The 17142-nt window shown below is 43.9% G+C and overlaps 1 protein-coding gene across 1 annotated transcript; it reads left to right on the top strand.

The window, feature by feature from the left end:
- Positions 1 to 1579: 1579 nt before the first annotated feature.
- On the top strand, positions 1580 to 12294 carry CHRNA1 (cholinergic receptor nicotinic alpha 1 subunit). Its single transcript, XM_005514217.3, has 9 exons — positions 1580 to 1795; positions 3670 to 3815; positions 3950 to 3994; positions 4439 to 4548; positions 4739 to 4934; positions 5603 to 5840; positions 7058 to 7281; positions 8547 to 8786; positions 10698 to 12294. The coding sequence occupies exons 1-9, from the start codon at positions 1756 to 1758 to the stop codon at positions 10827 to 10829; spliced, it is 1371 nt and encodes a 456-aa protein (XP_005514274.2). The 5' UTR covers positions 1580 to 1755; the 3' UTR covers positions 10830 to 12294.
- The last annotated feature ends 4848 nt before the right edge of the window (positions 12295 to 17142 follow it).

Raw genomic sequence — 17142 nt, 5'->3', positions numbered from 1 at the left:
TATGTGTGGTGTCACCCGGAGGCAAATCTGAAAAAACTTTTTGCGGGGAATGTTTTCTGGAAAAGGAGATTTAGAGCGGTGTCTAAGAATGGTTGTGGCAGGTCACCCAGTGCAATGTCCTGTCTCCAAACAGCAGTGCCTGGGGAAAAGTGCAAGAACAGGACAAGTTTTGGGCAATGCTTCCCCACGAGGCTACCCCAGTCTCCTGTGACTTGTGACTCTGGGGCTTCTGTGACAGACTACTGCTTTGTTTGTTTGTTTGTTTCTTTTGTTTAATAGTACGAAATGAATATTGAATATGATTGAATTGAGTATGATATTTTCTGAAAACACACAAACACACACACAAACTTCTGGCAACCAGAAACTCCTGTGGCACCAAGTTCCACCACAGACGCACTATGTGAAAGAGTGTCTTGGTTAAGCCTGCCAACTCTGTTTCCCTCAATGCCCTCTGCTTTTTTGCACTGGGACAGCAAGTGAATCCAAATCTGGCTTCTCCAGACCATTTGGGGTTTTAAGGACCCTACCAAAGCCCTTTCTCTCTCTAGCTTCTCTTCCAGACTTAATGTTTATACTATCTATCTGTTCCAGGTATGGAGCCAGCCTGTACTGTGGATGTCTTTGTCACTTTCTCCTGGGCCTTTTCCAAGCCTCCTCTTGAAATCAGAGAAGCAGAACAGCACAGAGTACTCAAGATACCATGAATTTATAGCAGCATCTTTCCTGTTTGCTCCCTCTCCTTTTCTAGGAATTGATGGACTTCGCTTTTCTCACAATGCTGAGCACTTCACAGAACTATGCATCTCAAGATTTTGTTCCTGAATGATATTGGTAAGTTCGGAGGAGGTCAATGTATACATATATAATTCTTCACAGTTAGTCATTTTATTTGCTAGCCTGAATAACTGAGTATTATTATCAAAAACCTCACTTTTCACCCCTTTTCTAGGTGATTTATGACAATAATAAGCAAGCACTAGCATGCCCTGTGGCAATCCACTGGAACTGCCCTGCTATAGAAACCAACCACCCATTCCTACCGTTTGCCTTTCACCGTTCAGTAAGCCTACAGGTATCTGTGGGAGGAGTTTCCCTCTTCAGGTTACTTAGGTTAACTAACAGCTTTCAAGGAGGGGACTCTACATGTAGAGGACCTTCTGAAAATCCCAGTAGATTCAAGGAGATGGATATCTCTTGAATGTATTTGTTCACTTCTTCAAAGATTTCTCATCCATCTGTGAAGAAAATGGAGCAGCCTGATCCCAGCACACAGTCTATATGTTGGTGACAGTGCATCAGAAATAAATGACTGTGCTCTGTTTTCCTTGGGATAAATAAAATCCAAAAACTGGGAAGTAGCTCAGGTCAAAAAGGGTAACACACAGCTTTGTCCCCAGCTCAGGAAGTGTCTGAGATCTCACTGAGATGTTCAGTTACTCTACAGATAATCCTTTCTTTTCTTTATTTGTTTGTATATGAAGTCACAGCTCACATTGCCACTTACAAAAAAATTACCTTCTGTAAACTGCAGAAGATACTTGACCAGTGAAACACATTGTACTCTCATTTCCAAGCCGGCAGCGCAGTGGCCCTCAGCTGTCATTCCAAAAACAGGTGCTGTAAATCAATACCTCGGTGGTTATATTTCGCCAGCACCCTGGCAGGAGGCAGCGCAGCTCTCTCCTCTGAAGAGACCTTAAAGGCGCTTTGTGCGTGCGCCGGTCTGTATTACTGCAGCAAAAGGGAGCTGTGATGATGAAGGTGCATCGCGTACTCCTCCTCATCTCTGCAGGTAAAGGTGTTCCAGCCATTGCCTTGAATGGGGGTCAGCTCCTTCCTGAGCATACAGGACCAGGGCTTTGTGTACGCATCAGTGTGAGTGAATGTGTGTTCTGGGAGCAGTCTGTCCTGCTGGTAAGGTTTTATGAACACACCAGATCGTTTAAATGAGAGCTTTAGAGTGCATTGGTAACAATTCAAATATTTCAAAGTGAGAAGTTTCTGTGTTTAATTGTTTTTCTCTCTGTCATCTTTTTGCCATGCTCCCATCTACTCTAGTGCTACATGTATTTCAAAATGTGTGGAAGTATCTATTAAACATGGCTCAAAATGTAAAAATTAATTACAAGAAATTTCATTAAGTTGTGGGACTACTGACAAGGAAGCAGAATTAATTTGCAGCTGCATGTGTTGTACCAGCATAATTCTTTTTAAACTCTCCATTACAAGAATAAGTATTTTGTGATCCTAAAAACTTTTCACCAAATTCAAGCAGTATACTAAATTCCTACCAAGCCACACCAGAAGGTAGCAATGTGAAGGATTTTACTTGCATTCATAAAGCATAGCAAAGTGCTTGACTTAGATATGATGCTGTGATCATAACTTAAAAATTGAAAGACAACTCCTGCTGCCCCCCGCCCAGACTCCTGGCAGGGGCAGCAAGCACTGCTTGCCTGTGGCAGACAGCTTTTTTCAATGGCATCCAAGTATTTTAATACCATTTCATGGCAGGACAAGACCAAGACAGAATCCTTGGCATCTCAGCTCAACTACTTAAAAGGAGCTCATGAAAAGTCAGTTAGGAGACAAGGGGAAATCCTGGCTTAGATTGGAGTCAGCAGCAAAATCCTTGTTGGCTTCAGTGGCCCAGGGTTCAGACTGAGAGAGGGGAAGGCAAAGGTGGAATCTGCCAAAAATGCTCGTGGTGAGACTCAGCTGTTCTGTACCCTCTCAGTACCTTTAAAAAGGGTTGCACACAAAAACATCCCCAACCCCCCTTCCATGTGCTTTACTCCCTGTTAACAGTGTAGCAGCTACAGTCTGGGTGTGCGACGCAGCTGCTTGTTCTGCAGCAAGCAATCTGGAAATGGGCTTTGTCTGTTTTTCTGTATGGTAGGAATCTGAGCCTGTGGGAGTACACCACCACACACTCACTGCTAAAGCTGTGCTGGAACAAAGCCACCATCTGCCATTTTTGCTCATGATGCTCTTCGTACAAGGGCTCTTCTGTGCGGTCCCACCGAGTCACGCTGAGCAGTCTGTGGGCAGAGCTCTCCACAGACAGGTTGAGACCTTCCCTGAGGAAAGGGAAATATGAGCCTGCATCATGAATGGTTTCCTTCTCTCTCACCACAAACACAAGCTGAGCAACTCCCGTTGTGGAGAGTAGCTCCTGCTCTGCTTAAACCTCAGATGCCAGGAGGTGCCAGCAGTAGGTGCTGCTTTCATTTCAATGGCCGTTGCACTTGGCCCTGTCTTTATAATGTCTCTGTGGAATCAAAGGTGAAGAAGACAACATCAGAAATCCCCAGTTATGGGTGTCCTCTGCATTTAACTGTCCACAAGTATTGCAGTTGCAGTTTGGGAGAGCCTGGAGGACATTCCTGACGCTCAGTCTGGTGTCCACAGTCATGGTTGGTTTTGTTCATCTCCTGGTGGGAGGTTGTTGTTGACTTCCTCCTAAGATGACCTCCAGATCAGACAGGTAACAGTACTTGCAATGCACGTAAAGCATGCCTGAAATGAGGGAACTCAGGGAACTCAGGTTAACCAATTGCCAGTGACTTGCTGTTGACAGGATTTCCTTCATGCTCACCTCAGAGTGATGATGCTGTAGCCTGTCCCCTGTCCCATCTCACTGATGCCACCCCTGCCCTTCTGCAGCTGGGCTGGCCCTGTGCTATGAAGATGAGACTCGCCTTGTTGAGGACTTGTTCAGGGACTACAACAAGGTGGTGCGCCCAGTGGAGGACCATCGGGACGCCGTCATCGTCACCGTCGGGCTGCAGCTCATTCAGCTTATTAGTGTGGTATGATATGACCATGTGGTGCATGTTGAACTACTGGTTTGCGTGATAGTGCCAAATGGTGTCATTTTCTGAGGAAAAAAATTTCTCCTTTAATCTTGATGTTTGCTGCTACTGTCTCCTTTTCTTTTTCAAAGGATGAAGTAAACCAGATTGTGACAACCAATGTACGCCTGAAACAGGTAACTCTAAATATTGCTTTTTCACTACTATTCCTAACTATTCCAGTTCAAATAAATGCACTGGATGCAGCCAGGAATGACCTACTATGTTATACTTTCAGGGGCAACTTGGACAGGTGGGTCAGCTAGCGGAGCATTTATTCTCTCTGGGATCTCATGAACAAAACACTGGACACTAAGAGCCTTAAGAAAATAATTTTGCATTTGTACATTCTTTCTCTAATTGTATTTCAAATGGTAGATATCTGGTATATTTATTTTGGGTTAAGGTAAGATTCTTGAACCAATACTTAAATTAGTGTTAAAAAATTATCTGGGGGTTCCAATAGCATGTGTTTATCTGCATGTACCAAAGCAAAGGGAGTGTGTGTTTCTAGCAAATATCAAAATTACCCCTAGCAGTGCTGGGGAAGGCTCTCAGTAGACAAAATTCTCCCTCTTTAGCAATGGACAGATGTTAACCTCAGGTGGAATCCAGATGACTACGGCGGCGTGAAAAAAATCCGCATCCCCTCAGATGATATCTGGCGGCCAGACCTTGTTCTTTACAACAAGTAAGGGGTACCTGCGGTGGGGGGGAGCTCTGCCCTGTGGCACCACTCTGAGGGGGCATCTTCCCATGACATCTGGGCCCGTGGGTGGATGCCTCAGAGCAAGCTGCTCTAGGAGTGAGCACAATGGCACTGGGGGGACTATGTTAATTATTCTGCCCATATTGTTGTTAATATCCTTTTTCTTTTGCAGTGCAGATGGTGATTTTGCTATCGTTCAATACACCAAAGTCCTTCTGGAGCACACAGGCCTAATCACCTGGACACCACCAGCGATTTTTAAAAGTTACTGTGAAATTATAGTGACGTACTTCCCATTTGACCAGCAGAACTGCAGCATGAAGTTGGGAACTTGGACATATGATGGTACAGTGGTTGTTATTAACCCGGTAAGCAAGGAGTTCATAACTGGGAAAAGGAGTAAACACCTGGATAGGTTTTTAGGGAAATCTCAGATTTAGAATGGAATATAACCTTGTATTGATTGAAAAAGAAACAGGCACTACCTGTAAAAATATCAAATAATAATAATAAACTCTTTGTAGATCTAACACAAAATTGCTAATATTGCCTACTTTGGCTTCTATAATAAAATTCTGCTTGTGCTTAATTCCCGTGCCCTAACAGTCTTCTACTTGTCTGTCCTAGTGCAGCTTTATTCCCCTGCTCATGGTGCTGCCTGTTCAGCTTTTGTTTGGTTTCATTCTATGTTTCTGGGGGGAGGAGTGATTTTTCTTTTTTTCTCTCCCCTGTTCGTGCTACTTTCCATTTCCAGGGATTCTTTCCCTGTCTCCTCAGGTATGTCTCCCATCTGTAAATATTTAAACAGTCATTCTCTTTAGTCAAATATCCCTGGCTGTTTCCAAAAATATTTAGTTGAATGCTGTGCAAAGGACAATTTTCTAAGGCAAAATAACATCATAGACAAGAGTGGTTGACTTGCTCACAAAAATGCATGAAGTGCCTGAGTTACTGGGAATTCTATTCCTGAGCGACTGCCAAGTTTTTATTTTGTTCAGAACATCTAATATTAAAAGTTTGTATTTTTTGCTGTCAGGAGAGTGATCGTCCAGATCTGAGTAACTTCATGGAGAGTGGGGAGTGGGTGATGAAGGACTACCGCGGCTGGAAGCACTGGGTTTACTATGCTTGTTGCCCCAACACCCCCTACCTGGACATCACCTACCACTTCCTCATGCAGCGCCTGCCTCTCTACTTCATTGTCAATGTCATCGTTCCCTGCCTGCTCTTTTCCTTCTTAACCGGGTTTGTTTTCTACCTACCCACAGATTCAGGTGCGTGCATTTATTTGTTCTGCTTGTCATAGAAAATGTTCTTCTAAGAAGCTTCTGAGAAATTCTGAGTATTTGAAATCACCAGCCAACTTGGAGGGCAGTGCTTACTAAAATTCGACATTTCAGCTCAAAAGAATGTCTATAAACATTCTGTAAGTAAAGGGTAAACGCTGAAAGCTCAAACTGTTTATGGAATTTAGCTAGTTGATTTTTATGTTTTGCCATAGGTAGGTAGCTAGTGTGTTAGTACATCATGCAGCAGGTGAGCACGCAGGGGCAACTGAGGCCCTTCTGCACCATGGTGGAGCAGAGAGCTTGTCATCTGTTCACAGAAATTACCTCATATGACACAAAGAGCAATTCCAGCCTCTTCTGGCCCCCTTTGTCCCAGCTGAGCAGCTCTTGCTCCCTGCAACCATTTCCTCTGCTTCGCTCATTTTACCTTCCGTCAACTTTTCATGCTGTTTAACTTCACTAAGCCACTTCCATAAAATACTTGTTGTATTTTCCTTCCAATGGAAGATTTTATAGAAAGTTGAACTGTATGGAAAAAAGATGTGGGAATCATGTTTGGTGGTTCAGTTATGATATCCTACATACTGGAAGATCTCACATAACAACCGATCTCTGGTGTGAGATGTGATTTTTATCTGCCCACTCAGCCCAGCAGGAGCCTGCCAGAAAGTAAGGCAAACAAACCCCCAGGAGGCTGTGGAACAAGCATTAATCGGGTGCATATACTTCATCTTTCAAAATGCACAGTCCAGGAAGCACTCTTGGCAAGTAAGCTTTCCATACCCACCTGTACATCAGCCCAGTCATACCTGGTGATTCCCACCTTAATGCTGGAACTGATGCTGTCAGTCTCTCAGGTTTGGCCAGCATAGTTACTGTTTTGGATGCTGGGAGGGATGATAGCACTCCAGATGCACACACATGTACATGTGTGAATAGCCATCATCCATATGCCTTTCTCTCAAGTAAATACTCTGTGTTGAATGATAGGAACAGCAATGGCATTATCTTTTTCTTTTTCTTTTTCTTTTTCTTTTTCTTTTTCTTTTTCTTTTTCTTTTTCTTTTTCTTTTTCTTTTTCTTTTTCTTTTTCTTTTTCTTTTTCTTTTTCTTTTTCTTTTTCTTTTTCTTTTTCTTTTTCTTTTTCTTTTTCTTTTTCTTTTTCTTTTTCTTTCTTTTTCTTTTTCTTTTTCTTATGACAGGTGAGAAAATGACTCTCAGTATCTCTGTCCTGCTGTCTTTGACTGTGTTCCTCCTGGTCATCGTGGAGCTGATTCCCTCCACCTCCAGTGCAGTGCCTCTAATAGGCAAATACATGTTGTTTACAATGGTTTTTGTCATCGCTTCAATCATCATCACGGTCATTGTCATCAACACCCACCACCGCACCCCAAGCACGCATACCATGCCACACTGGGTCAGGAAGGTGAGCTCTATGGCTTTGTATGTTCCCTGGATTCCACCGACCACTCCGTATTTTATTGGCATGTTTTCTAATAAATGTCAACAAGAATTGGGGAAGTGAAGGCACCACATTTAATCTTTCTAGGCATAAGAGCCAGTGTTTACTACTTAGCTGTGAATTTGTCAGCAAGACTGCTAATGTGCTCCTTTAAGTAAGAAAATTGTCCACTGGGGTAGAGCCTTGCAGGGAACAGATGAGGCAAAACACAGGCAATTGAAGGTACAGGGGTTAAAAATGGGCCATCTGGACTCAAATAACATTTCCTGGTCTAATTCTCCATCTGACTGCAAAATGCTGCTGCCCACCAGTGGCCAAGTTCGCCAGGCCCTGTGAATGCAGAGCACAGAGGCCATCGGGGATACCTGCATTCAGCATCCCGTTTTGCAAAAGAGCGTTTAGCAAAAGCCATGGTCTTCTCTTTACTTTCTAACAAATGCAGTTACTCTGCAGCCCTTGGGAAGCAAGGAGAACCTCGCACTCTAGTCTAAATGGTAACCACAAGATGTAGGGAAAAAAAATTAATGTCTGTCATGACAAGGTCTTTAGCAGGGAGACAGTAACAAAAGGGATCCATTTGGTTTTTCTTGCCTTTAGTAGATGCCTGAGTTCATATGAAACCATTGCATGAATAGGAGAGTGTTCTCTGTATTTCTAATTATACTTCTATGGCTACAGCTTACATCAGATTCACTCTGCAGCACAAACAATCCTTGCAAAAGAGAGATTTCAACAGGTAATGGCTGTGTGCCCTTAAAATTGCTCTGGCAGCAAGCCTCTCTTACTCCAAGGGAAATAATTGTAAACCTTATATGCATGTATAACAAATATTTGTAATAGAAGTCAAACATACACAGCCAAAAGAGATCCTTTGTAGTCCATTCTCCAAGTCAGATTTGTAAGCAATGTGTTCTGAATTAGATGAGATTGATAGAGTTTAGTCAGCTCACACCAGCTGAGGGGCTGCTCCAAGATGTTGCAGCCCCTTCAAATGTAGGTGTTGGCTGTGTGGCAGCCTGAGGGTGATTCCATCTGACTGGGACAGGAGGCTGACAAAAGCCCCCGTGTGAGGCAAGTGTGGGTTCTGACATGCTCGGAGAGAGAGTCTGCAGCTGATCCAGTGCAGGGGGGAAATTTGGGACTGGGGTGGCTTTGCCTTTGTTCAGTGCACAGCTGCATCTGCAGCACAGCCCTGCTGACCAGAAACCCTCCTCCCTCTTTGTTTTCAGGTTTTTATTGACACAATCCCAAACATGATGTTTTTCTCCACAATGAAACGACCGTCCAGGGATAAACAAGACAAAAATATTTTTGCAGAAGACATTGATATTTCTGAAATTTCTGGGAAGCCAGGTTCTATGCCTGTCAACTTCTACTCCCCACTTACCAAAAATCCAGATGTGAGAAATGCTATAGAAGGAATCAAATACATTGCGGAAACTATGAAATCGGACCAGGAAGCAAGTAATGTAAGACATTTTTTGTGCATGATTCACTTCTTGCTTTCAAATTGCTACTTCTTTTTTTTTTTTTTTTTTGCAAAATATCCGTGCCTCAAAACCACTCCAAACTCTGTTGTAGCTTTAGCAAGGGACAGTCTTCTCTCCTTGATGCAGTCAACAAAGAGAGATGAATAATAGTCCCAGATGGCAATTGAATCTTGGTTAAAAAAAGAGTGACAATGCTAAGGTTTTCTAGATGTGGTATGTGAAGCTGTAGAGGTGGAGTGTCTGTGAGTAGCAAAGCAGTTTCAAGAGCTGTAAGCAAGTTCCAAAACACATTCCTCCTCCTGTCTCCTACTCAGGCATCTTCCCCCTGTGGTAAGCAATCTCCTGTCACTTTTGAAAAGCCATGAAGAAAGCCACGCTCTAAAAGGCTGGTTGTTTTATCTGAGAAGCATTAAATTTAACTTACAAATGATAATTCAAATTTCAGTAAAGTTTTATTTTATTCTTGAATTCTACAAGTAGTGCCTGCAAGCAAAGCACGTCACAAGCTACTCTGATTACTGACTTTTTCCACGTCGCAAGCCAAAGGAAGAACAAATGCATGTAGAGTCACATATGGCAGTGTTTCCCTGGAAAACCTATCTCTGCCTCCTTCTAGCACATTCAACACAATTAACCCCCTGTTTTATTTCAGTTCTCACAGCTCACACAGCTTTCGTATGGATAATTCAGTACTGGTACTTTGCCTTTCTAAATGATCGCAAGCCTTTCCCGCTGAGCTTGCAGGCCAGCCTGAAGACGGGGAGAGAGTTCCCTGGCACAATAATTTGGCCTGTGCTCTTGAAAAGAAAGCGTCTCCTTCCCATGGGCAGAATTTACACCAGGGTGTTTGTTCCTGTGACCAAATTCCTGGAGCATGTGGACGGGCTCTGGCTGTGGTCTCATGTTCCCCATGACTCCGGTGCCTCCGCAGATCAAGCGTTACCGTCAGCAGGGCTGGCACGGCTTCAGCACCTCTGGGCTTCACTTCCTCCTAGACTTACAAGTAGGGTCTTCGGGTTACTGGCAAGTCCTCCCTTCGGAAGTGCAGCTCAGCTGCTTGTGTCACCTGGGCACCATGGATATTACTTCCATGGGGTTTCAAAAGTCAGGTTCCCCAATTAAACTGAAGGTTGTGGCTTCTGAAGGTTTGCCACTTTCATTGCATTCACTTACAAACCACCTCAAAACTGTATTGATTATCAGCGTCCTCTAGATAAATTACAACAGCCTCTTCTATTTGTGGGGCAACTAAGGCAAAAGTAGAGGGTGCCTTAGGCCAGTATGTGTCACCCCCTGCAGGGTGGAAATCCTGTGCCCTGCTGCACTGAGCACTCTGCTCGCTCTCATGTGCTGGCTTCCCATGAAAAGCGTTCAGTGAAAAGGCAGTTGCAGAGCAACCAGTTCCCTGTGTCCCACAACTGGAAAAAAGACCAAGGGAGTTGCTGACGTTTTCCCAGACTTCAGAGTGTATACTAGGCATGGAAAGCAAGGGCTAGAGCTAAATTAATGGAAATCACTTTGATATCCCATGAGAATGAAAAAGCAATAGAAAAACAAAAGCCAGTTGGGTCAAATAAGTGTTTTGCTTTCAATGTTTTAAACTCCCAAAAGCAACTCTTTGCCTAAAAGTTAAATTTTCAACATTTCAATGAAATTGTTAACCAAATTGCCAGTGTTTCTAAACAGTTTAGTCTTGAAACTTGCATTTCTATGTTGCTTAGGCTTTTTGAACTACTGGCCTACTTTTGAGAAGAAAATGAGTATTTTTAGCATAATAATAGTGGAACTTAGGGAACTGTCTTTCTGTTGTTCAAGACAGTAAATTACAAGGATGCCCATAACAAACATGGCTCTGCAGGGATTTTACCATGTCCTTTGTCTCTTTTCTAGGCTGCAGAAGAATGGAAGTTTGTTGCAATGGTGGTTGATCATCTTCTCCTTGGTATATTTATGCTAGTTTGCATTATTGGAACATTAGCTGTATTTGCTGGTCGCCTTATTGAATTAAATCAGCAAGGATGAACATCAACTGGAAACTATTTGCTACCCTGGTCAGCATGTGAAAGCATCTTAACCATCAAAACCTGGCCAGCCTCCGAAAGTTTTACAGACAGGAACTGATCCCTGCTGGGAAAGATCTGGGATAATAAAACGTAAGGCTCCATACTTAACACTTCTGAGCTGCTGCTCAGTGGCATTTCACTGCCAAAAAGAAACACTTGTGTTACTGGTAGACTGAATGGCTGCTGGCCAGGTTTTGATCCATTTTACCATATATTAAAAATGTTAATGCCTTAATAAGACTGTCTGGCTTTGTAACCCACAGATACAATTCCAGAGAAATCAATAGCAGTGTAATAAGCTTTAGCTGAGCTGTAAATCTGTATCCAACTTTAGCATTCGAGCTAGCTTCAATATTTGCTCTGTGGTTTTTGTATTGGCAGGGTCACAAATGACTGTTCTTGTGATGCTGCTTATAACCAGCAGAAATATATTGAACTCCATGCTTAAGCACTTGATTTTCATGCACAAATCTGAAAGGACTGGCTGTCATATGTGACTCTACCCATAGAAACTCTTGATGCAGCAAAGAGGAGGTACTGTTCCTTACTGTGGGAAAGATCCAGCCTCAGCCAGTTTGGTCCCACAGGTATTTTTTTGGTATCAAGTTCCAGTGTAAAGGAGTTGTAGGGGAGGATTTCTTGCCCTGTTTTATCACTGAGCCCTGCCCTGCGACCATGAGGCATCCCAGTGACTATGTTGTAGTAGCTGCCATTTTATTTTAACCTAATAACACCTGTTACAAGAGACCCTAAATTAATTACATATTAATGCTCAGGATTTTCAGTTGTGAACAGAGATGCTCAGCAATTTGCATCCTAAGGGAAAAGTTTAGGCCAGAGGGAAGAGAATGCATCCACAGGATAACCTCTGTACTCGGCATACTCTGCTGCAGGAAGGCTGGCTTCGAAGGTGGGGGTGCTCAGTATAACATCTGAAACACGATTCTCTCTGTTCCCTGAAAAGTGTCCCCTGTCCTGCTGAAATAGATCATGAGCATTAAAGTCAGACGCTGCATCACAAAGATCATTCCCGGGGAAATTGTGGATCTCAGTTTTACTTACACATGACAAAACGACAGCCCACCCCCATAATCTGAGCAACACAAATAATTACCCAAACTTTATCCAAATGTTGAGCAGCAGCTCGCTCTAGTGGTTAAAACGAAGTAGTGCTGCTTTCGGGCAAAGACCTTTCGGTTTTAGTGAATATTCAGCAGAAGCAACAAGCTTCTGAGTGTTCCAAAAATACAGCGTGGCAATAGTAGCAGCGCTGCTTATTTTTCTCAGAAATAAATAAGAAGAGGTGGGGCAAGGATACAAGTTACTCATCTTTCCCAGCTGGTTGTCCAAGCCGATAGGACTTGTTTGCTAACAGCTGTAAATAATTTGCTGCAAGATTAATAAAATAATTTGTATTATGTTAATACTCTACAGGAATGTGTCATGTCTGGGGAGGACAGTCATTTGAAATGCTCTATAGAGAAAATTAGGCCCTTGTGCAATACTTCCATCACTGGGTGGTGTTTGCTGGACAATGTTTTAGTGAGCTGCAGTCCTAAGCAAAGCAAACAGTCTTTCTGGGGCAATCGATCACTTGTAACACTCTGCTCAGCTCTTACAGTTTAGATGATGGTAATCTTTGCCTCCCTGGATGATCATTAAGCCTGTAAACGGCTGCTGAAGATGTATGTTGGGTGAAGCTTCTGCTGACAGATGGAGTGCTTGCTGCAGCTCTGTTTATCTTCAATATAAGTTCTCAGCTCTCAGCCGCTGGAGACAGTCACGCAGTTATCCAGCTCGTGATGAGCTAAGCTGCAGCGTAACAGTGCCTGGGACTTAATTTGGGAGACTGTGATTGGCACTAAAATTGACAGAACAATCCTCTTAGGGCAGCATGTGGTTGAATCTTAGCATTCAAAATAAACATCAAGTAACAAGATTCATAGTGAGGATCCAGAGTATCTTCGTTCAGCTTCCTCAAGGCAGACCTGGGTCTTGCCTCCAAATTCCACCTATGTGTGTGCTGGAGTGTGTGTGCACACGAGTGTCTGCCTGCTCGCAGCTCCAGCTCTCTTCATACACAGCTAGCTACCACGTTGTAGTTCTTTCCCTCCACTTCCTAAGCAAAAGTTTTGAAAATATTTGAAATCTTTTATTTGTGGTAGTTTGATCTGTCTTGTGGGCACAGCAAACCTGCCTTCCTATTGCTCTGAGTCTTGATGAACTAGGCGCATCTCAAAAGATATGATGCCAGGCAAAAACAAATGCTAACATCTTCCCTTCTTAGGCTGCAGAATCCGGGCATTGTACTCTGACTCTGCAAACAGATGGTCCTCCGAACATCAATCAGCACACTTCAGGAGACAGCTCATCTACATCTCTTTTTCTTTGCTTTGCATACTCAGACTAACTGGTCTTTTTTATTCTCTGTTCCTAGCTCATTGTTGTGTTACATTTTTCTTGCATACCACAAACATCTCCTGTTGCCAGTATCCATCTACTGAGAGTATGCTTACCTCCATACAGACTATTCCTTCTCATCTGCTACTGTCCTTTTAATGTGTCAGCACATCTGTACCTCTGCTAAAATAGCAGCTTTGGAGGCTGTAAATATACTGTCTCAGTCACTGTCAGAGCTCATTTGCTGTCAATATGTAAGTACGTACTGTCTAACGATTTCTTATCTACAGCACTGTAGGCTCTTCCTGCAGTCTTAACACTGAATTCTCTCCTTCCTGGGCAGCACCAGCTGCCCCAGGGAGATGCGCTCTCGATAACACCCGTGCAACCCGCACGTGGGTCTCTGCTGCCTGGTTGCTTTCCACAGGCAAATTTGGGCTTTGAGCTTCAACTAACAGTTTTCACAATAAGCAAAACAAGAAACAAGCCTCATGCACTCATTGTTGAGCTTCTCTAATAAGTGTAAAAAATAATGCAAGAACCATGGCTCTGAAGTAAGCAGACCTCATTTAAATGAGCAGACCAGGGGCCTCTGGGTGAGAAGGTGTCACTTTGACAGTGATAGTCCTCTGGGCAGTTAACTTGTCCCTCTTTTAACTGCAATCTTCTTGCTATTAAACCTGCTTTTGTTCACTTTGATCTTGTTGATAACATCCTATTTATGTCCTTAATAGAACAGTTCTCTGGAACATCGCCAACTTCTTCAGTCTGATTCTCTTTTTAATTTTTAAACGATTTGGCAATTAACTTTCCCTTCCAACCCCTTTAGCTGACCTCCAGCTACTTTGTGCTGCCCCAGATATTTTGTTCTGAGAGATGCAGTCATCCCAAATCTCTTTCCCCTTTGGCACTTGCATTGTTTAGGAGAGCTGATGCTTCTGAAGGGATTGTTTGCATTTTTAAAAGTCCATTACCTTATACCAGCACCAAGAGAGCAATTTCACCTCTGTGTGAGTCTGTAATCAGAACAGGCTGCTCCCCATTGTCACCAGGCAGAATTTGATGGCCTTACTCTGCCTATTGAGTCAGTTGCGTCCCAGCTTTGTAAAACACAGTTGAGTTGATCAACAGAGTGAGCAGGAAAATGACATTCACTGAACTCTAAACGCTGGACCACAAGCTTGCATATGCCTGGTGTGATCACCCACCCACAACTAGTGCTCAGCTCCTGGAGCCTCTTTCAGTTTCAGAGGTTTTAAGAAATCAGATTATTGTTTCAGGCAATTGTAAGACCATTTCAGTACTCATTTTTTCTCCAGGATATAAGCTGCTGCCAACCTCCTTGCTGTGGCTGCCTCCCTGAGATGTGCGAGAGCAGTTTCATCAGCGTGCTGACTCAGCAGTTCCTGTTTCCACAGCTGAAGCAAACCACAGTGGGGAGAGACAGCAGGGCGAAAGAGAATGTGTAATACAGGACCCACAAAGTTCATAAACACTGTGCTGCTGTTGGAGAAAGGAAGAACATCACCACTCTGAAAAGCTTTTCTTGTATGGCAACATACAAGATGTCGCCTTTAAACCTCACTGATAGTTTAGCACAGCAGAAACGCTTTTGACTTCGAACACTTTTCAAAGGTTGCTGTGCTTGGATCCAGCTTCAAGACCTCACATTTTCATACGTTCACCAGTGCTAGATAAAGCCTAGCATAGCCTCCAGGTCCCTAGGCATGCTCCTGGGTGTAAATTCCATCCCTCCCTCTTTTTCTTCCTGAAAAATTATTTGGTACAAAGTCTTCCAAGCTCCTCTGAGATGGATGTTGTGCAGACACTGGCTTCTAACAAAGCTCTGAGTACTTTCTTCCTTTCTGGAAATCACATCCCAACTACAGACAGGGTAATGACATACTGCTTTGCAAAAGATTCTGTAAACCAATTGCACTTCAGTCTCTGATGAAGTATAGAAGACTGGCAGAGCTATGGAAAACGGCCAGCCTGCAAGCAACCATTTCCATGCTCACTCGGAGAGCCCTGCTGAGTTCAGCTGGCTGTAGGTGGATTATCTACAACAAGGACAGGACAATTTCACTTGTTAACATGCAACAGACCAGACAGATCAGCAGGCAAGAGTCCAGAGCGGTTTGTAGGCAGCATGGTGACCATAGGTCACTTGGTGGATTCCCCATAAAGGGGGAACTCTTTCCTAGCAAGGGTTGTCGTTTCCTGTCATCCCAGCACGCATCTCCCACCGCAGCACGTCTTTGCAGCTTCTAACAGCCAAGCAGATCTGTATCAGCGTTTGTTATTTATCCCATATGGAAACTGGAATAAACACATCACATGGTATTTCTGCAGTACATAGCCAAGAGGAAGCTGTTTGCCTCTACGTGACTTTTCAGCTAACCAATGACCCAAATGCAGTATGCCGTGCTTAGGAGCCTCATGTGGATTTCTGACCCTCTTTAAGGAGCTTGAGGTCTATAAAGGCAGTAAACACAGAGTACCTGCAGTTTTTCCACTTGTAAGCTCCGTAATTTTTGCTTGCAAGCTAATCTAGGTTGCATGTGTAGGTCAGGAGAGGGTAGAGAGAAAAAATTGTACCTGTTTTTGTGTCCATCTTGTAATGCTCCAAGCATGCAATGACACAGAAACAGAGAAATTACCTACATATTAATAAAAGCCTGGCAAGGTTTGAAACCTTGCACTTTAGTCAAACCAGTAATGCCATTGCTCTTAGGGCTGTGTGTCTCACCATAGTGCTATCTTTGGGCAACCGGTCATCTCTTGGTCAAAACATGAAAGTAAATTGTAGCAGGTTAGCTTAGCACACAAGGTTACTCAGTCTTTGACCTTGCTTTGACATGTGAACCAAGAACACCTAAGTTCTTCAGGACACCTATCTCTAACATTCATATGTTTTAGACAACAGTGTTATGCAGCTGTGAAAACTTACAGAAACAAAAGCATGAGAGATCCATTCAAGACCTCAGTGCTGGACCCAAGAACATTAACAAAAGTTTTGTTTCTAGAAAATTTAGTCAAGCTGAGAGGGAAAAGGGAGCAGAATCTATTACTTGTCTGGCAAAGCCATCTCTGCATGAGTTAATTGAGGTAAGAAGCACAAATGCCTTTTGGGGCATCATGTAGAGAGGCATAATTGACCTTCCCACACCTCTGCATACTGCAAACCTTAAAAGGGGAAAAGCAAGTACCTCTTTCCCACTGTTTAATTATGTTTTTACTCCACTGTGTGTGTCTCTGCTTGCTGCCTTGCCATTCCCCAAGCTCCACTTCCCCTCCCCTGCTGGCTGCCATCAAGGCCATCGGAGGCAGGTAAGGAAAATTAAGCATGTTGAGAACTCTGCAGACAAATAGAGCATCAGGAGCTGAGGTGAGAGGGAGACCCTGTGTAATGGCCTCTGGGGCTCGTGGTCATCCCAGAAAGCTGGGGCAGTGCTGAGCAGGAGCGTCCAGCACACCCCTTCCCTCTGGCACTCCCAGCCAGTGGATGCAACATAGGCCAAGAGGTTACTGAAAAAAGAGCTGGCGATGCAGGTGATGGGTATAGCCAGGGAACCGATGAGGGACTGAACAAGGCAAGCCCCTCGAAAATGTACCAGTATTCACAGTTCAGGTCGTTCGTACTCGGGAACCTGAAAAGCTTTCTCTGTAACGTGGTTATCTTGCTAACTCTGACTGGTTTTAACTTCCATTGAACACCTGGGACAGCAGAACCGCAGGTACGGGCGCGGGGCACGGCCTTCACCAGCAGCCCCTCGCCGCCCGGGAAGGGCCACCCCCAGGAAAACCTCTCTCCGCTGGCCGGGCCGAGGCTGCCAGCCGGCGGCAGCGACCCCGGGCGCGGGTGAGCCGGA

The sequence above is a fragment of the Columba livia genome, chromosome 7 (assembly GCF_036013475.1).
Source record: "Columba livia isolate bColLiv1 breed racing homer chromosome 7, bColLiv1.pat.W.v2, whole genome shotgun sequence".
Classification (NCBI taxonomy): Eukaryota; Metazoa; Chordata; class Aves; order Columbiformes; family Columbidae; genus Columba; species Columba livia.
This window is presented reverse-complemented; position numbering and strand designations above follow the sequence as displayed.